General features: G+C 41.0%; 2 protein-coding genes and 1 long non-coding RNA gene across 9 annotated transcripts in view; 1 reads left to right on the top strand and 2 right to left on the bottom strand.

Annotated features, from left to right (window-relative positions):
- The window catches only part of ELP1 (elongator acetyltransferase complex subunit 1), a 64919-nt gene extending 54779 nt beyond the window's left edge, over positions 1-10140 (bottom strand). For 3 of the 6 annotated variants that reach the window (XM_049710944.1, XM_049710947.1, XM_049710948.1), the window contains exons 1-5: positions 9871-10139; positions 5672-5834; positions 4725-4877; positions 3013-3094; positions 2263-2343 (exon numbers count right to left, since the gene is read on the bottom strand). In XM_049710944.1, coding sequence (XP_049566901.1) covers positions 2263-2343; positions 3013-3094; positions 4725-4877; positions 5672-5821 — 466 coding nt within the window. In that variant the 5' untranslated portion in view covers positions 5822-5834; positions 9871-10139. Of the gene's footprint in view, positions 1-2262; positions 2344-3012; positions 3095-4724; positions 4878-5671; positions 5835-9518; positions 9538-9563; positions 9588-9870 lie in introns of those variants that run through there. The other 3 variants (XM_033427486.2, XM_049710946.1, XM_049710945.1) reach the window with 3 other exon arrangements.
- Positions 10141-10302: 162 nt separating this feature from the next.
- On the top strand, positions 10303-16149 carry ABITRAM (actin binding transcription modulator). Of its 2 annotated transcripts, none has more exons than XM_049711005.1 (6): positions 10303-10518; positions 11644-11695; positions 12279-12408; positions 14552-14619; positions 14699-14768; positions 14862-16149. In XM_049711005.1, exons 1-6 carry the CDS (start codon positions 10422-10424, stop codon positions 14997-14999), a joined length of 555 nt encoding a protein of 184 aa, XP_049566962.1. In that variant the 5' UTR covers positions 10303-10421; the 3' UTR covers positions 15000-16149. The 2 variants fall into 2 exon arrangements, with proteins under 2 accessions (XP_049566962.1, XP_049566961.1); XM_049711004.1 differs by having other exon boundaries at positions 10305-10518; positions 14543-14619.
- Positions 16150-17546: 1397 nt separating this feature from the next.
- On the bottom strand, positions 17547-19202 carry LOC125964654 (uncharacterized). Its single transcript, XR_007477882.1, has 4 exons — positions 18880-19202; positions 18623-18736; positions 17865-17948; positions 17547-17726 (listed from the first exon to the last, which is right to left on the bottom strand). It is a non-coding gene; the product is annotated as an uncharacterized LOC125964654 (long non-coding RNA).
- Between the last annotated feature and the right edge of the window lie 1734 nt (positions 19203-20936).

Below are 20936 nucleotides of genomic sequence, written 5' to 3'. Positions count from 1 at the left end.
TGCTGTATACAAATAGTAGTACCTATGCTGGTGCACACCCCTGCGCTTCTATCCGAAAGTTTCCACAGAGAGATAAAGGGTCAAGGAGTGAAGCAAGACAACTTGTCCAGTGGGATCAGATGATAAGTGGTGGAGTTACAGCAGGAATCAGCAAACTACAGCCTGCATTTGCTTTTACAAATAAACTTGTATTGGAACACAGCCATACCCATTTCTTTATGTACTATCTTAAGTGCTTTCACACTACATCAGCAGAGTTGAGTAGCTGCAACACAGACCATATGGCCTGAAAGCGGAAAACAATTACCACCCAGTTCTTTACAGAACAAGTTTGTCGACACCTGGGTTAGAAGAAAAATATTTATTCACCGCTCCACAGAGTGACTTTTTGTACTGACAAATACATTTCTAAGACCTAAGACCCTGACTTGGACTCCCTCTCCTTTGCTTTACTCTATTAGACTTCTTATGAAAAAGTCGGTGGGATGAGCCAGGCCCAGAGCACTTTCCCATGCAGACATGGGTTGGTTACTACCTCTACGACTATCCTCAAAGCTGGATGCCCCAGAGTCCCACCCTGGGCCCTAGATCCAGGACCATACCTGCTCCCTGAGCAAGCACATCTAATCCCAAGATTGTAAAGATTCCCCACGTGCCAATGACTCCCAGTCCACGGCTCTGGCCTCTCCTGAGCTTCAGCCCCTTCTACTTACCTGCTTTACTTGGTGATCCCATATGGCCCTTAAACAAATCCAGGAAGGAACTCATCACCCACCCCTTACAGACCAGCACTTCCCCACCTTCCCTCTCAGATACTGACATCCTTATTTCCACCACCTGAGCTTCTGGCTAGAGTCCTACTAAACTTTCTTCTTCACCTTACATACCCAAAGCCTATTTATTTCACTTTCTAAACTGGTATTTCTCAAACTAGCTAGGGCAGGAGGGGAACCATCATGCACACATATTCCAAAAAAGTTTCTCATAATTCCAAAAAATGTACTATCCTCATTGAGAATCAAAATTTTCCTGCATTTTTCCCTTTTCTAGTCCCACACCCACCTTCTTTATCTCTCACGTGGATTCCTGTAGCAACCTCCTACCAGATCACCCTGTCTCGTCTCTTCCCTCTCCACCAATCAATCTTGCATCATCAGAACCTTTAATGACTGATCTCCTGTAACTTCATGTCCAAACTCCCTATCAAACTTAATCAAAATCCCTCCCCTTTATTTCATTCCACATCCATGTCCTGTCACTAGGCAATGCTGAAGTACTCACAGTTGCCTGAATAAGCCATGCTGTGTCAAAGGCCTCCATGAAACATCCCTGCCTTGGAATGAACTAATTCACTTGCTTGGACCACTCCCCCACCCTCAACCCTCATCTACCCAACACCAAGTCAGCCAAAACTCAGCTCAAGTCGGGCTCCTCTGGGAAGCCTTCTGTCCCCATTACTCCCTTTCTCTCCTTACGCTACCCTAATACCTGCACATCCTGTTATTACTGACTCCTTAAGGGAAAAGATGAATTAACCACAGCACCAAACACACTGCTGGGTTCACACTACCTATTCAAACATTATTTCTGAACAAATTATTTTTGAATGAATAAATGAGTAGCACTTTTCTAAATGATTTCTTGGTAGAATGTGAAGTCATGAAGTTAGACCCCAGCGAAAGTTAAAATACCATCTCCCCCATCCTTCTCCTCAATCAGGCCAGCTACCTGGTGCCCTGAAGTTGGCCAGAGCTTCTTACACTCAATAAGCATCTCCACTCTTCTCCTCTTCAATACTTCCACAGCCTAATGCCCATATCACCTCAGCTAGATCTTAGCACGAAAACAATATGATGGGTCCCATGAAAATTCAGGTCTAATAAGTAGGAACAAAAATCAGCTCTCTATCCTGTCTCTCTTGTCTTCTCCCCAAAATTGTACCTCAGAAATGCTTTCCTTATTCTAGCTAGTACAGTCCTTTTCATTAAACCCCCTGACTAAGCCTGTCCTGGGGTTTGGGCAACAACTACCCTGGTGATTCTAAGCACAGATTCCTATTCCCCAAATTATTGACAAAGCCAGCTCTCAGACTTGGAGAGACACCAGAGGTGTGCCTTTTAAAATCTGGAATGAACTAAAGGAATTGGGCTATCTGTCAGTGAATTAAGTTGGGGTTTAAGCTTCATAGTTCTTTGGGCTTATTATGATGTGGCTATCTGTGCAAGACAAGGCACAAAATGGCTCAAACAAAGCTATACTTACTTTCACCAAAATCATCCTGGTGGATTTGCTGTTCCATGATTGGTTCAAACTCTTTTGTCATCATAATTAGGGTCTGTTGACCTTGGAGGAGCACAAACAAGAATGATTTTGTTCTCATTTAGCATATCTGCCATTCTGTAAGTATCTACAGCATTGGAAGCTACTGAGCTGGAGTGGAGGAGTTTATAGTCAAAACAGGGAAGACAGAATTTATTCAAAATGTTCTGACTCTCATTTTTCAAAAAAAGTTTCGACTGGGTAAGTCACCTAGTACTTATTCTCAGCTATTTACGTATGTCAAGCTAACATTAAAGTCCATATAGCCCTCTTCCACTAACTTCAACGATTTAGTCAGCAAGATATCTCTTCGAATGTATACCTCATCAGGGTGCTAGTTTGCAGAAACTCATCTGGAATGAAAAGACTTAAGGGAAAAAAAATAGGACTGGGAGAGCAGTTCTTAGAATCAGTTTATTTTATGTAGCAACTCTTCCTCTTAGAGTAGGTTAAATATTGTTGACATTTTAAACCATAGCTATGGACCTTAGCAGCAACTTTTTAAAACAATATATTAAGAAGTAAAACTTAACTCAAAAACACCACATTCCCTATAGATTATCATGTTGGTATCCTTGTTCCAAGAAATGTTTTTTTTTTGAAACTTAAGCACCCTAAAACTTAAGCCTGTGAGATATTAGGAGTCATGTTTTATAAAAGTCAAGAATTAGGGACCAGTAGTGACAGGCTTACCTGTGGCAAGAAGCACCAGCTCTTGGTCAGGACTCCAACTCATGACAGAGATACCACTGGCTACACTCCCGACACATTCCAGCTGAGAGAGACATTTTAAAATGTTAAGGGAGATATGAAAATATAAGCATCTCCGTAAATATTTACTATGACCTTAATCAAAACAATTAACAAAACACACAAAGGTGAAATTATTCAGTGAACATTTATTCAGTAACAGGCATGATACAGACCATAGGGACTGGAAGTGACTACGGCCACTCCATTCCTCCCGTTAAGGAGATAAAAGATGCCTCTACAGCAGGGTTAGGGATGTAACCGAGGTCTCTGGGAATTAAGTGGGGGCTCAGGACAGAGACTGACAAGTGGCCCAGGACAGTCCAGGAAAGCTTCTCGGAGGAGGTGCTTTGAAGGGTAGGAATAGGGCCAGGAGGAAGAGACTGGGGGGGAAATGTGCAGTTAAAAAGAGCACTTAAAAATCAGCTGCAACTATAGAGCCTAAGGTATACATACACACAGGAATGGTGGGGGTGGGAGGTGAGGCTAAAAAGGAATTTGGTCAACAGTGAGAGGTCTTATACGGCACAATAAGGAATATGGATTGTGTCTTGCAGACACTGTGATGCCACAAATGTGGAGGATCAGCACTGTCTGGTGGAGACCGATGGATTGGAGGAGCTCAGTAATTAGGAAAACGTTCTACAAAACGTTTTGAAAGTAAAAGCATACCTTTTAAATGTGAGAAATACTAAGTAAGTTATACTTGATGGCTTTGATATTTCTCACCATGAACTGAGAGAAATTTATTGTTGTACTAAATGGAACCGTTAAAAGCAAAGGTGCCAGATTTAGACTGCCAGGGTTTAAATCTCACCTGATAACTGTTTGACCTTAGCCTAGTCATTTAAGCCCTCTGTGCCTCAATTTCCTCTTTTGAAGAACAGAACAACAACAATCTACCTCATAAGGCTGTAGTGAAGATTAAATACAATTCTGCATGAAAAACACTTGAAAAAGTGCCTGGCACATTGTAAACATTTAATAAATGTCAGCTGCTATTATTATCCTATGATCAGTAATATGACTTGTGATACATCCATGTTAAAGAGATCACAACTAAGGGAGTAATCAACAAAGTTTAAAAAGCTGTCAAGAAGGTGAGGATAGAAATCCAGAAACTAAGCCTTATGCTAAGTAGAGAAGGAGGCAAATGGTTGAAATCTATCTTCTCTGGCAGTCATAAGATGTGCACATAATGATAGCATATCACCTTAGCACCTGTAGTTCAGGGACTCTTAAAGTTAGCCATCAAGGAGAGGCTTATTCAGCATTCATAAAAGAAAACGTAAGCCATATAAACATTTCAAAGACTTCATAAATTGAGAAATAAAAGTTACAACTCAGGATCAGATATACCATACAAGAATGGCCAGATTTGGGTTTTTGTTCAGTTCTTAGTTGGAATGTTCTGATTGTTCTAATTAATAAATGCAGTAGACAAAACTGAGTTTTAGAAGAATCCTAAAATATAGCTAAAGCCATGCCAACAATTTTCTGTAGAGAATTATATAATGCAAAGGCTTTAATTTGCAAAATGCTTAAATATTATGGCTCCTGACATTTTAAACTTCTACGAAAAACTAGTGACATGAAACAAAAAAAGGCGTTTGAGGATGTCTAAGATTTCCTCCTCACTGATCTCTTCCACTTACCTGGTGTGTGTTGAGATTGCAAAGTAGGACATCTCCAGAAGCTGTGGCCACACACACAGACTCGTGATCCAGCAACTCCTGAATACCAACAATGCAGCCACTTCCATCCTCTGGGAGAAAGCCTTCTGCCACCAGAGGAATTTCATTTTTCACCTTTCACCAAAACAAACAAATAAGCAAACTAACGTCAATCTACTTTCAAGAACAATTCATCACACTTCCAGAAATACTTTTTAATGCTTCTTTTATAATATAAAAGCTTTCAAAAATGTTTTTTTCCTAGATTAAAAGCCAAACTTTCATTTGAGAAATTTCACAGCACTACCATCTTTAACACAAAACACAGTTCATGTGACCTTTGTGCCAAGCAAACATAAAAGCCTGGTATCTTTGAAAATATCCAATAAAACATGAAGCTAATAACTATGGTTTTCTAAAATGTATACACTATGGGGAAAAGGGACTAAGAATGTAATCACCTAAAATACATTAGTAGCAGAATATAATTAAGGGAAGGTGTCAGAATCAACCTAAAGAGCTTTTCAATATACATACGCTCAAGCTCCAGAAGTGAAGATTCTGATGTAGTTGGTATGAGATGGAGACTGAAAACATTTAAAAAGCCCTACAGGGAATTTTCACCTGCACTCCCACTTGAGAACTGTTAATAGATAGTATTTACATGGTAGAAAGGGTAAAAAGTAGGGCACCCCACAAAATACAATGTCAAAGCTCTGCCAGCTTAGATTAAAACAGAAGCAGACTAAAAGACAGGGTACTAGTTAAGTTATGTCTAATATGACATCAGTATAAAGCGAAGGGAGCATTCATTTGCGGGGGACGTAAATTCAGAAAGATTTAAAGGAAAGACTACTTGGGGAAGCAAGTTTGGAAAAAGACAAGTCAAGAGTCATGCCAAGTGCTAGCACCCTCCATCAATAACTTACCTCTCTTATGACAGGGTCTACTTCTATCAGTCCATGTTCTGAGCCAATGAGCACTGTGTCCTGTTCAGTTCGGAGAGAGAAGCACTGAGGTTTCCCTGGAGCCTGAATATCCCTGAACTCCAAGCTCCGAAATAACTTTAGATTTCTCATGATGAAAGGACTCCTGAAAGAAAAGTACAAATATCTCCTAATGAAACTTTAATTTCTCTGAGAAATAGAAACAGCTTAGTAGCGATAAATCACACTCCAATATAAGCAAAATGATTCAGGGAGCAGAGAAGTTAGAATAACCGAGAAAAAAAAGATCTAATCTGAACCCACACAGAGATGAGTGGTAGCAACGTAACCAACTGTGTAAATCTATGGTCTACAAATTGAGGCTGTGAAATCTATTTTACGTTCTCACTCTTTGAAAGAGGCAAGATTCTCAACTTCAGAGTTTTTTCTTCAAAAAAGATTTAACATCAGTTATTCTGAAGGAAAGTTGAGAAGAATGCAATGAATGAGAAAACATTTTATTTTGCACATGAGGATATTTTATAACTTGACAGATTTACAAAATAATATAAAAATCCACATATATACTGGCAGTTGAAGAAAATAAAATTACTTTAATATCACCAACTACATTCATTTATAAACTGGCTCTATATCTTCATTAAAAAATTAAAATTGAAATCAAACATAGAAATAAAGAAAAGCAGTTATGGGACTTCCCTGGTGGTACAGTGGTTAAGACTCTGCGCTCCCAATGCAGGGAGCCCAGGTTCGATCCCTGGTCAGGGAACTAGATCCCACATGCATGTCGCAACTAAGAGTTTGCATGCCACAACTAAGGAGCCCATGTGCCGCAACTAAGAGCCCGCCTGCTGCAACTAAGGAGCCCAAGTGCCACAACTAAGACCCAGTACAACCAAATAAATAAATAAATATTATTTTTTAAAAAAAGAAAAGCATTTATTGTTCTCAGGGAGAAAAGAAGACACTATGAAATTACAACAGTATACTTCAAAACGATGACCAACAATTCAAGGAGCTTCATAACCTGATATAACTACTTCACATTACTCCACTTTCCTGGCCTGATTTTCACCAGGGCAGTAGAAAAGCTGAGAAAAGAACGATCAATAGGAAATCTACCTTGGTCTGACAAAATCAGACTTGTTTTAATGTATAACATTACCTAAGAGGAAAAAAAAGTTAATGTGCTGTATATTTATATCCAGACCTCTTTAAGGTTTATACTGTAATTGGAAGTCCCTAACTTATATTAGGGGTGACAATTACACAGAACACACTGGCCTTCTTGTCACCTTAATCCAAGGTGAATTCTCTCATCTTGCATTTCCTACTTATGACAATGAAAGAATAAACATGAATTAATCCTTATACTACATAGCAGATAAAATGTTAAGTGTAGTAGAGTGAGACAACATAAAATGTGGGTTAAGAGGAAGGCAAGCCCACATGGTGGAAGTGAGGAAGAGAATCATGGCAAACAATGGTTTTGTGCGCTTTCATGACAGTTATATTCAAGAACTTCTAGAAATTATTCGAACCTGTATTATACCATACAGACTTTTTATTTAGATCTAATTCTATATAGAAAGCTTGGGTTTTTGAAAGCATATAAAAATAACATTACCTTTCATCTTTAAATAACATTAAGATGACCACTGACATAGATCTGAAAGGATGGGTGGATTTGAGATGAGAGGATGTCTGGCTAGAGGGGAGTAAACACGGGACAGCGCAGCAAGAGGTGAAAACAGGCGACAGAAGACCAGATGTATTTCAACCTGATTTAGCTAATAATAATTATGTTGTAATTGTTGCCATGATCAGAGCATCAAAATGTCTCCCTGTGAACTTGGATTCTATTCACCAACAATCCGTGGAGCTCTGGGGTCCGTGAACCGCAGCATAAGAATTTGGAAGGCAAAGGCAGAAGGAGCTGAGGAGGACTCCCTTTTTCCTGTTGCCTTGCTGTTTCAGTCAATGTCACCCCAGCAGTGGGCCTTCATCCTTCCAGGGGCCCTTGGTCCCAGCCTCTGGCACTCCCATGACTAGCATGATAACAACCACCCCAGAGGTACCAGCACTAACCAGGCCGGTACTCCCTCCAGGTGCCTGAAATCTAGTACCATGGAGCTCCTCCTCTGAATTGCAGAGCTATCAACACCAGCTTTCCAATGCCTCTCCTCCCAGGTCATGATAACCCCAATGGCTTCCCTTGTTTTGATCCTCAGACCTAGCTAAGTGTTGTAACTGCTATCAGCAGTTTACTTTTTTAATTACCTCACTGCTCCCTTTTGCTTTTTGTTCCTCCAGCAGGTATTTAACCAATTCTTCGTATTAAATTCTGTTGAAATACTGTGTGGTTTCTACTTTCCTGACTGGACCCTAACTGACAAACATATCAAACAACCTGAGTTCTCAAATCACTGAGCTTTCAAAATCACCGGCCAAGTGTCATAGGGAAGAACCTTTTGTATTCTATTACAAGTTAATCACTAAAGGGATGCAGCCTATAAGCTAAAATTATACATAATGACCCAACTCTCAGAACCCTGACTCCCAGGTAATGCGCATTAAGCTAAAATACTTTTATTTAGCTCACAAGAAACATCCTGACCAGGCCCACCTGTGAATGCCTGCAGGGAGGAAGAAATTAACACATCCCCTCTGGAGGCTGATGGGAACCAGGAAATGTCTGACTTTACTCCCTCCCCTTTTAGTATAAAAGAAGCCTTAATTCTAACTCAGGCAAGATGGGTCTTTGGGGGCACGAGCCCACCATCTTGGTTTGCTGGCTTTCCGAATAAAGTCGTTATTCCTTGCCCCAACACCTCGTCTCTCGATTATTGGCCTGTAGTGTGGTGAGCAGTACGAGCTTAGGCTTGGTGACACAAGGGCAGCTCATCATTCATCTCCCTCCTCCCCAACCCTTCCAGCCTCAAAGTGAACTCCTCTAAAATTTCACACCTATCAGCCTTATTCCCTTACCTTCTCAGAAGTGTCCTACTCTTTTTCAAGACCAGCAAAGGAGAACGCTCCAAACTCCCCCAGGACCTTGGCTTATTGGTACCCTTTCTTTTACATCTGCAATCTCCAACTCCCCTGCCCTCAAACGACTCATCCTTTCTCAGCCCTTAAATGTGCTAAAGATCCCTCCACACCATAGATCAACTCTGGATCCTCTCTGAAATTTCTGACAACGCCTCTACTTTCTTCCCTTGCTCCTTCATCCATCCACCTCTTGGCTAATTATCATGCCCATGACCACAAGTACCAAACAGATCACTAATATGCTTAGTAGATCTAAACGTCCAGCCCCGACCCGCCCTAAACTGAACACTCAACTCACATTTTCAACCTCCTGCTGTTACCACAAGGATTTCTCAAAAAGCACATCAAATGCAACCTGTTAAATGAAGTACCTGCTATTCTCCACCAAACTAGTTTCCCCTCTGGGGACATGGCATTCCTACTTTCTCTGTCCTCCAAGCTGAAACTGTGTCTGCTTCCCTTTTGCCCACACTTTCACAGTAAACTATTCACTGGTTACTGCCATGCCTGTCAATGTTCGGTTTGAATCCTTTTACACAGTACCGTAATCCTACGATCCGGTTTGTGGCCTACATCATATACCGACTGAGCACTTGCTAAGTGCTAGTTCTGGACAAGAGATGACTGACAGTTACTGCCTCCTCAGAGGTCACAGCTTAACGGGGGAGAGGGCCACATAAGATACCACATTACATGGAGATGCACGGGGACAACACCTCCAAGGAAAAGTTGCAGATGCGAGAAGGGACTCGCAGCACAGCACCTGAACTTCTATTACCGTCAGCTTCTATCATGCATTGTTGCGCTTTAATTGGTGCATTACTTGGTTCGGCGGTATAGTCCGCAACTGCAAGGAATCCGAAGACTGGGTAAGTGTGCAGCTGGGGGAGCAGCATATGATTCCCCCTCCTGCCGCGCCGCGCAGAGCCCTCTGATGGCCGTGGGTGCAGCAGGCGGCGAGTCTGCAGAAAGAGAACTCAAGGAGCGCAGAGGTGGTCAAGCCGCACTTCACTCCCAGACCAGCAGCAGGCAGCGGTTGGGCGCTAGGGGGTCCCCTTCATCAGGGCACCCTCTGGCGGACAGGGCCCGTTTCCATGCCCCCACCCCAGCTAGGCCGCTCGAACGCTCACCTACGCCGCGCTCTGAGGAAACGCAAACAGCGGTGCGTCCGCCCAGGGCTGCGCACGGGCCTCTCCCTGACCGTGCTTCTGAGCTCTCACGACGCGCCCTGGGTCTCCGGGCCGCCAGGCCGCTCGAGCCCCTCCGTGGTGGCGAAGCCAGGCGGAGGGGCGACGGGCGAAGCACGTACTCGCGACCGAAGAGCGCCCCACACGCGCCGAGCGGCGGCGCAGTGACGTCGTGAGCCGAAGGGGGCGCGGCCTGCCTTCTCCGTCTTCCCGCAAAGATATATGTGGAGCTGTGCTGGCCACCGCCCCCTATCCCTACATCCTCCTTCCCAGCCTATTGTATTTGATCCCCGCCTTGACGTCAGACGCCAAAGCTCAGTTAAGTGGGGCCGGTGGGTGGAGCCTGCGGAGCCTGGGGAGCAGAGCGCGTGCGCGCAGCGCGCGTGCGCACACCGCGTGTCTCGGCTACACGCCGGAAAGACGCCTTCCTCCACCGCAAGCGGGAGGAAGAGTACAGGCCCCAGGGGGCGGGGTTTGCAGCACCCGAGGTCGCCATGGCTACCGAGCCCGAGACCCCTGTGGCCGCCTCAGCTGCGGAGCCGGCGGTGCCGTCGCTTGTGGATCGTTACTTCACTCGCTGGTACAAAGCGGGTAAGTGGAGAATGATGTCAGTCTCTTCTGGGCCCAATTTGTCTGACAGTATAGGGACTATGATGAGAGATCATAAGCCACGCGCACCTTCCCCAGCCCTTCCTCCCCACGTCAGAAGGAACTGGATCTCTCTGTTCCTCTGTAGGCCAAGGGAATGGCATTTGCAAGGACGTGGAAAACAGCAGGGTGCATTCTGGGTTGGGCGAGCGCAGTGCGAGTTCACGACGGTGGGTCGCTTGCGGGAAGATGGTAGACTAAGGTGAGATCCCCGAGGAAGGCAGGAGCTGGATTGCAATCTCCATGAGTGCCTAAAGGGATTTGAGGGGCTCAGCCCTCCAAGAAGAGGCGATACATAAAATGATTTAAATGGTAGCGGTCTAAACTAAGGTAGAGGCATAGGGATGGAGAGGAGAGGGTGGGTTAGAATAGAGGCATTTAGAAAGCAGAATCTACAGTTTTACTTAAAGGAAGTCGCTGGTATTACACATTTGCCACTTAGAAGTAGGTATCCTGTTGTACAGCTTTGTGTACCCAGCAAATATCAGTAATGAGAGCATCGTCGGGGACCCTCCTCTAACCCAACTTGCTCCCATTCATTTAGGGATAATAGGTGTACTCATCTTTTACAACACTGAAATATTTTACAATAACATACGTTTTATTAGCCAGACTTAGTGTAACCAACTGTCCGGTTAACCCTGGACTGAGGTGTTTTCGGGAATCCATTACTTTCAGCGCTAACATCAGGACAGTCCTGAGCGAACCAGAATGAGTTGTCTCTCTAAAACTGACCGACAAAGCATGCTACTAAATTAAATAAAGAATACATTACTAATCACTTTTGTTCTAATAGAAATGATTGTACTCATTTTAAAGTGAGGATAAAAAAAGGTGGAGCAAAGAGTTAACCATCATTTTAACATTGAATGAATGCTTCCATCTCGACCAAATGTCTTTAAATACTTTATGGTCAGCCTTTAGGTATATCTTTTTGAGTAATGAAGGGATACCAGTGATGTATGTGTCCAGCCTTCATAATTAACTACGTCTATGAACCAAAGAAAGTACTACACAGTGGTAGTAAATATTGACTCAACAGCCATCAGACTCATTCATTTTTTCTAGATGTCAAAGGAAAACCCTGTGAGGACCACTGTATACTCCAACACTCTAACCGGTAAGCAAATTGGGAATTTTAAATGATCAAAAAAATGTTTTTTCTGTCATTGTAGCCTGGTATGGTCTTGTATTGAATAAATATTCATTAAATGATTATCTTCCACTGTATTGAGATGGTATTATTTATAGTAGGAGTTTGGTTGACAAGAATGAGTCTTTCAGTGCCTACGCTAAACAAATAAACTTGCTTACCCAAACATCCAAATGGAGGACCACACCCTCAGTCGGCTACTACCTCAAGAAACCAGCCTGTGCCTAACCACTGAAGTGGCCACGCCCGTGGAGAGGGCTAGGGTAGAAGCACAGATGGTATCCTGTCCATACCGGCATGCCTTACTTTTCTCTCTTCCTCCTCCGTGCTTCCCTTTTGGGAAAGGAAATTCAGTCCCATTTTCCCCATTTTTATTACTGCATTCTTCTCTTCAGTTAAGCTCCAATAGTAGCCAGAGGAAAATGGGGGGGAATGATAGGCTGACTAAACAAATGTCAGCTCAGCTCTTCTTGTGCCAGTAGGAATACTGTGTTATAGGAGGAAGAATCATACCAAGCAATAATACAGGATCAATTTTTGCTCCTCGTAGAATATGTGTCATCACACTGGCAGGATCCCATCCAGTTCTTCAAAGTGGAAAAGTAATTAAAAGCATTTCCTATCAAATCAGTACCAACTGTAGCAGACTTCAGAACAAAGTCTCTGGGAAATTTAAGCGGGTATGTTCCTGTATTTCTCTACTTAAATCCTCTATTGTCATAATAATTGTAAAGCCAGCCAGTCTTAGAACCCAGTATTGTATGCTCAGCATACTTCCCTGGCAGTTAGAGATGATTTTAAGAAAACTTAAGCTCTAAAGAAATTCTCAGGCCAAAAAAATGAGGTATTTCAGAAGGTATATTATCTGTCATATTAGCTTCTGGGCCACCATCCCTATCATCCCCAGGATGAAGGATGGAGAAGGTGGGCCTTTGAAAGAACAACACTAATACCAATATAACAAGATATTTTGTCCCTTCCTGTTTTGTTAAGCCAGTATTTCGAATTCTATAAAATACAGATGATCAATACTTCTTTATCATATATTTTCACATGTGAACTTAAAAGTAAAATAAAGTCCTGAGGTAGTGAAAAAAAATCAATCTGGGAAAATATACAGTATTTGCTTCGTATCAGTTGCCATTCCTAACTCATTGCCAATTTAATACACATCTAGCTACACCCTCTACCTCCACATAGTGTTTAGTTATAGAAAATGTTACCTGTGCCCTCTACAATTCTAGGCAAATGGACATTTTACTGTTAAAGGAGGGTATCATACCAAGGACAACTCAAAACCATACTAAACTATCCTGACAAACCCCCTGGAAAGGAAAGTTTCAGTGGATGATTTAGGTCCTTCATTTACTGAGTTCATACTAAGAGTTTCTGCTAATTACCTCACTTTTCTGGAAGACCCTTGTTTATACTCCCCTTTGTAGGCCTGAAGGCCCCTAATAACCTGCCTTATAATTACTGATTTTTCCTCACTCAGGAAGCAAGTGGACTTTGAAAAGCATGGACCATTCTTAAAAGTCTACAAATTACAAGTAAAACAGTTAGTGCTTGTGATGTTCCTGTGATCAATCTTTGTCCAAAATAGTAACACTGTTGTTACTACTGAGGAACAGAGAGGGACCTGCACATGGAACCCACTGTAGATAAGCTTTGATCGCATCTCAGCACTGCCCATCATTTATTCTCCCAAGGGAGGTGACCAAGAGGGGTTAAAACACTTCTTTCTGACACAGAGCCAGTGATAGACAAACCATCTGGGACAAATCCCCAGCCCCTCCTCCCAAAAGTGGGGAGTCACACTGACTAGTCTTTTGAAACGAAGTACCCACAGGCAGAGGAGTGAAGCGCATGCAGTAACACCTGAATGCTGTCTAATAAAGTTGTGAGTGGGAAAGAGGCCATAAAGTACAGCATCTTGACCTCAGATGTTCACTGCAGTAAAAATTCCTGGGAAAAAAGAGCAACACATGAGACATGCTTGCATCCATTTCCCATGAGCCTCCTTGTACTGGGTTGGCCAAAAAGTTCGCTCCGGTTTTTCATGTTAGGGAAATACCTGCATGAACTTGGTGGCCGACTCGATAGATATTTGTCAGAACCTCCCCAGATATATCCATACAGTGGAGTACATGAAAATATAACCATGCCACAACATTCAAACAGACATATGTCAAAATGTAGTATTTGCTAGCGGGTTATAGGATAATGGGTAAGTTACTCTATATGCTACTTAAAACTTTTCTGTTTTCCAGATTTTCCTCAAATTGCTTTTTTTTAAATTAGAAAAATATCCCTTCTCCAGAAAGTCTTAGTGACTGACCTAATAAAGAAGTTCCTTTCTCTATTAAGTTCTGATATAAAAATAAGGTAGGAATCTTAATGAAACTAACTTTATACAATATTGCGATCATTCTCTATAATGTTGAATTTTATATTATGCTTATTGATGAGATTTTCCTACCCTTTTGAAGTCTTTACACTTGGCTATGTGCAGCTTTCTCATGCACAGTTAAATATAAAGTATAATAAGATAAAATATATTCTTAATATGTAACTAAACTACCTATTATCACATTTGTCTTAGTCTGCTTTTTCCCCTAGAGCCTAGGATGGTGCCTAGCCCATAGAGGCATTTAATATATAAATATTTGAATAAATGAATGGTTTTTCTGTACTTAAGTCATTTTTATTTAAAACACTAATTCCAGGAATATATCCTATTGTACCTCTGAGGGCTGCCTCACAAAGAAAAGTGAAAATGTACATCAATTAATTTTTTCTTCCTTTTATTTTCAGGGGGCACAGTTTCTAACAGAACTTGCACCTCTGTGTAAGATTTACTGCTCTGATGGAGAAGAATACACCATATCTAGGTGAGTTACTTTTTAACCACAATTTTGGAGAAACAAAGAAGATAATATTTTTCTTCAAAGCAATATTTTCTTTAAATAGCTGTGTTAGAGGACGGTTGATGGAAGTGAATGAAAACATTCTCCATAAGCCATCTATTCTTCAAGAGAAGGTAAAAGGGTCTGGGGAAGTAAGATCCCATCCACACACTTTTTACCTGATGTTTTACCATTTGACAGTATTAAATATTCTATTTCCCTTCTAGCCATCCACCGAAGGATACATTGCTGTTGTGTTGCCCAAGTTTGAAGAAAGTAAAAGCATAACAGAAGGGTTACTGACACAAAAACAGTATGAAGAAGTCGTGGTGAAACGCATCAGTGCCACAACAGCGACCTCATGAGGATTAAGATTGAGTAAAAACAACAGGGCATTCTTATCCTTACCTGGACTACCAGTCAGTGAGCTAAGGAAGAACCAGAGATGCTGAAGCATACTTCACACCGGGCCATCCACAGGGAGGCCTGATCTTAAAACCTGACCTAGGTTTCCTTCTTTGTCTTGCATAACAAGCCTTGATTCCATTTTGTCTTCAACCTCCCAGATCTGCCTGCCCATGTACTCACTCTGTTCTTTCGCTTTTCTCTTTCTAACAACTGGCAAGCGACAGATGTTTTTCTGATTAAAAACCAACAAACAAAGCACTTTGAGGAAAATTTGAAAAGACAGAAAAGTAAAAATAATTTACCCATCATCCTGTAACCCGTTAGTAAATACTAGGTTTTGATGTGATTCTGTTTGAGTATTATGTCATGGTTATTGTTTTTGCCTCAATTTTCCATCACTTTGAAGTTGAAAAACAACAACTGGCCTTTCTTACCCAATCTGCTTCAGTGTGACACGACCGAAACGTCTGGTCCCTCCCCTTCTGCCCCAACTCCCCCGCTCAGGTTGCTGGGAAGTGGCAGGGTGTAGAGTGTACCTTCTCTATGTCTATGGGTTGGCCTTCAACTCTGAACAATGTAGCACTGTAACACTGGTTTCTTAATGAGGGACACATGAAGAGGCTTTGAAAGGGGCTTTGCTAACATGGAAGTACCAATATTATAATGCTGTATGAAGTAACATGTGCATTTGTGGTCACTCAGTCTCACATTCTAGTTACAGGGTAACCAGCAAAGAAGTTCCCAAGGGGTTCCTGGAATTCAAAGACACACATGCTTTTGAACAGAACAAAAGCTTTCACATCATTTAAACAATAAACAAAAAACTATGAATTCATGGTTTAAGATTGTATACTTATTTACATTGAATTTCAAATAAAAGGACTTTCCACATTGGTATTTTTCCTTAAGGGCTGCAACACATACATACATATAAACATTTCTGTTTTTAAATAAAACAATTATCCTTGAGTATAAATTCTTTTAGTTCTCCATCATCTTTTGCTGTTCAAGTCGTGTTATCCCTTCCCTACCCCTACTTGCATTTAAATAAGAGAATATTCTCTTTTGAGTTATGTAAAATATTTTGTAAATAAAATTTTAAAATTATTTTTGACTCACAAGGAAACTTCTTTTAACCCTAACTCTCCCCTAAGTATACCCAATGGACATGATACAGGTAGTAATTATAGAAACATCTACCTTGATAGTGCTATGAGCTGAAAGTGTAAGCACAAACCAGCAAATCCCCATTTCAGGTAGCACAAATGGTTCCCAAAGGTGTCATAAAAGAAAGACACTAAAGATAGTAAAAGAATTATATATCTATTTTACATATAATATTACCTCACATCATTTTCCCTATATTTCCATTGTAATTTAAAAGAGTATTTTGGTTTCAGGGCATAAAAATCATGTTTGATGATTTTTATAAAGGTCATAACCAAGCTGAGTGCATCCCATTTTCTCTCCAAGGCCTACAGTAAATTCAAGTTTCCTTCAATAAAATATTGACTAGCTAACTGGTGGTTCTTCAGGATCTTGTGAACATTGACTGTGATGGCTGACCCAGGTACCGATCATCAGACGAGCCTACAGAACTACTGCCATTTGGCCACTGACATGTCCCGTTAGATTTCAAAATAAATTTCAAAGCATCGGGATACAAGCACAAAAAAACAAAGTTAACTATACTACATCATAAGGACAGAACTTATAACCAGATCCTTCTATCAAAACCCACCCCACAAAAACAAAAGCTTTAAACCCTAAAATTAAAAAGACTAAAGTCATTTATTTAATGAATATTCCAAAGGCACATATGTATACTTACTCAAATTATTTTGAACAGCTTAGTTCAATTGTTCTCTGTCTTCTATCTTCTGTTCCATCAGTTACTACTGAGATGTACAAAAACTGCTTTTTAAGCCAGTAAAATAAGCTTAGGATTCCAGCTAATATTCAGGGCAGACAGGCCAGCTATGCTAGAACGAGAACTAAAACCATCTGCTAGTGAGTTCCTCCAGGATTCCGTGGAGAGAGGGACATGCATCACAACAGATTTCCTGTGCTCCGTGAAACCCTTACTAGAGAACACACGTGTGCTCCCGGCATAGATGATCTGTGACGGGACAGTGGAGGCCCAGTCATACTCAGTGGACGGAGGGATTGAAGAAGAGTCCACAGATTTAAGGAAAACCCTGCATCACCCAGACTACTGTGTCTCTTCTGCTGCAAATTGGTATAATAGATGATAAGCTTAAATTTAAAAAAAGTAGGAAGTTAGGGTAAAATGTGCCAAAGGTGAGCATATATTCAAAATAGCTTCTTTGGATTAAATTGTCATTAAGACAGAGGGATATTTGGTTTGACTTTTAAGGAACATTATTCGTGGCAATGTCCCATTTAAAATCACACTGCAATTAGAAATATAGCAACTACCATGGCATTTACAGTTGTCAGAAAGCTTCACAATCGGTTTCATGATCAGAAAATAAAGCAAGATTTCAGTTTGTTTTCTTTACAAAATTGTTGTATTTCTGAAATATAAAGGATCGTTTGCTTTCTAAAAATGTCAGCTTTGCCACATGATGTTCCAGAGATCTGACCTCAAAAGCTTCTCAAGTTTTACCATCCACAGAATCTTTATTTGTAACTGAGACTCATCTGTTGTTGTCCATTTGAAGCTGGAAACAATTAAGACAATTAGTTTCTGCTTTACTTTTAAAATAAAAATTGCAAAATTAAATAGTACCTATTTTCTTTTGCATTTTCCTTTAGACTAATATTTTTAATGTGAATTTAAGATACACAAATTATCTTACTTTCTTCAGCAGTTTATAGCAAAGCGACAGAAGTTGGACCAAAGTAGCCATTATGCATCTTGTCTTTGTAATACTCTTATCAACCTATAGTGACAGAAAGCAAGCAAATCAAATTCTTATAAGGAGGCCTTCAAAAGACTTTAGCATTTAGTTTGAAAATGGTAACCATTTCTTCATTGTAGAAATCTAAGGGATCTCAAAGGGTATACAGATTAAGGCATCTGAGCTGACTTGATGACCTGAGGTCCCAGAACACAGAAGCAGGGATTGTTGCCCAAGTCTCATGCCAATTTCATGGACCTCAGGAAGAATGGATGGAAAATCAACCTGTTCTATTTCAGATGGTTTAGGGGCTTCTCAAAGTGCACCAAATAGTGGCAGTGAACACCCTTCTTTGCACTCTACTTTTTTGCACTCAAACTCCCTAAAACAAACAACAGAAGCCCTTCACTCTGAGGTGTCTGTGCCCTAGTTAGTCAGGTGATGATGTTGGGATTTAAGGGTAGCTGCTCTGTGCTATGGTATTAATCATGTCCAAAAAGCTAATTTACTTGGTGAACCTACTACTTCCTGGGGTCAGTTATAACTGCAGATGATAAATGGTTCTTGCAGTCAAGGCAGGAAAAATGGAAATACATGGTTCTTCTGTGGGTATTAACACTTTATTTGAAGAAAAAGGGGATGGAAGCTAACCTAATAAAAAAAGAAGTGTGTAAGTTTCTCAAGCGCTTTCCTGAATGTCCCACCCTCCCTTTTACCTTTAGAAACACTTGATTCTGCAAAGGTGTCTTAGTTACTGCCTGGAGCTGGTGGCACAGAGGAACAAGCTTGTTTATTTCCAGGAGAAGCATAAGCTTATCATCATCTTTCAGCTGAAATGTAAATAAGGAAGTTATAACAACTCCAATGAAATTCCATCTTTTAAACCTTAAATACCTTTATACCTTAATAATATACCCTCAAAGTGGGTATTTATGACATCACCACCAGCACCAGGCAAGGATACGTGCATTACCTGTTTTGAGAAAGCTTGCACACTTGAAGCAAGCTTCAAACCCTCTTCAGCAAAAACCTGGTAGGAAGGAAAAACATCACTACGTTAGGCGTATGTCATCTAGACAGTTGGTAAGAAATACACTCATAGATAATTTTCATACAGAATTTAAAAAATAAAACCTAAACATAAAAGGTCTGTCATGGAACTTCTATGCTTTTTGTTGTATCCAGGAAAACACAAGAGTTTAACAGTATTCAGAAGCAGATTTCCCAGACCTGATGCAGAATCAGTCCCTGCAGTGGCTCCCCTACACCGGGACACCTCCAATTACTGTGCAGGATCACACAGGCATTTGATACTTAGCCATAAAAATTATGCCTGGGCTTTTAGATGGATCCGAAGCTCATCTCATAATATCCCCAATTATAAGAGGGTGTTGAATCTTGGCACATGGGGTCAAAAGGGTTAGATGAGGTCAAAAGCGTTAGAACACTCCTGCTTCCAGCTCAGCAAGATGGAATTTGTCACCTATACACATTCTTCAACTAGCCATTTGAGGGGATTATTTTTTCCCTATTGACCATACATTGTACAATTTAGTGAGGAGAAGAGGATGATGGGAAAGAATACTGAAAAATACTTTAGAATATTTGGGATGATTATTTTTAAGTGGTACACAGAGTCTTTTAGAGTGAGAGACACCAGGGAAGTGAAGACTGAGCTTCAGGTGGCAGCAGGAAGAATGAAAAGAACAGGGCAAATTTGAGAGTGATTTGGGAAGAAAAATAACAGATCTTGGTAATAAATTAGATAAAGCATATGAAGAGGAAGGAGGCAATAATTTCAGGGTTAACTTTAATTCTCTATCCAACAGCCTTGCTATCATTGGATAACCTGATCTCAAGGTCAACTTGTCCTTCACATCCTTCCCTATCCTTTAAAAGGGAAAACAATGTGGGCTTCTCATTGCCATGGCTTCTCTTGTTGCGGAGCTCAGGCTCTAGGCGCGCGGGGTCAGTAGTTGTGGCTCGCGGCTTCTAGAGCACAGGCTCAGTAGTTGTGGCTCATGGGCTTAGTTGCTCCGCAGCATGTGGGATCCTCCCAGACCAGGGCTAGAACCCGCCTGCGTTGGCAAGCAGATTCTTAACCACTGCGCCACGAGGGAAGCCTCTATTCCAACTTTTTAAAAAGGGAAAAACTCACTTATAGTCAACTTTACAGAAAATTCCAAATGAAGTATTTTCTATAATTCTGCTGACTCTGTTGACAATCATCCTCTCAAGCTGAAATCCCTTCCCTGAAGAGGCTCAGGTGAAAGCACATGGGAATGCCCAAGGAAAATATGTAAAGTTGATAAAGTGATAGAAATTTCAGATTTCAAATGCAAGAATGCCCTCGGTTCTAGAGAGGCAAACAGACTAACATGCGCGTCAGGGAATTAAGAAAGGACTCTGTAATCCACTTATCAATCTAAGCCTCCAGGTAAGCGAGGAGAATTAGAGCTAGGCCTATGTGGAGTTTCATGAGACACACAGGGCAGAAGAGTGAGTGTCAGTATATGTGTCTCTCCCTGAATGCCCTAAATCATCAGGAATATGGAGGAAGAAAAGGAAACTAACATGTACTGAGAAGCTATAATGGTCTCAGCCCCATGACAGATGCTTTCTTATGTGTTATCTCATTTAATCAATATCATTCAACCAATTCAATAATGAAGAAGCCAAAAACCTTTCCTCGCATTCAGGACAGTATAAGAGAAATCCATTTGCTGATAGGATATTTTCACCTACTTGGGAAAACCTGAAACTTAATATTGCATCTAGTGACTATCAAAGCCCATCCTACTTTATCCCTATAATATTTGGTTTTTGTTTTTCCAATAAGATAATCAAAAAGCTCCAAAAAATGCTACTGCAAGTCCTCTAATTTTCTACCACTATCTATAGTATACATGTGTTGTGTGCACAGGTAAACACACAATTACAGTAAATCATTTAGAAAACTAGCTATTACCAACTTTTATGCTACAGTATTAGCATAAAATGGAAATAAAATCTACCTCTGGTTGATGAATT

Source organism: Orcinus orca, chromosome 6 (assembly GCF_937001465.1).
Source record: "Orcinus orca chromosome 6, mOrcOrc1.1, whole genome shotgun sequence".
Taxonomy (NCBI): domain Eukaryota; kingdom Metazoa; phylum Chordata; class Mammalia; order Artiodactyla; family Delphinidae; genus Orcinus; species Orcinus orca.
This window is presented reverse-complemented; position numbering and strand designations above follow the sequence as displayed.

Coding starts and splice junctions, on each gene's coding strand:
- ABITRAM (XM_049711004.1), top strand. CDS start 10,422: ATGGCTACCGAGCCCGAGACCCCTGTGGCCGCCTCAGCTGCGGAGCCG. Junction 11,696..12,278: donor ATACTCCAACACTCTAACCG/GTAAGCAAATTG, acceptor TGCTCCTCGTAG/AATATGTGTCATCACACTGG. Junction 14,620..14,698: donor GAAGAATACACCATATCTAG/GTGAGTTACTTT, acceptor TTCTTTAAATAG/CTGTGTTAGAGGACGGTTGA.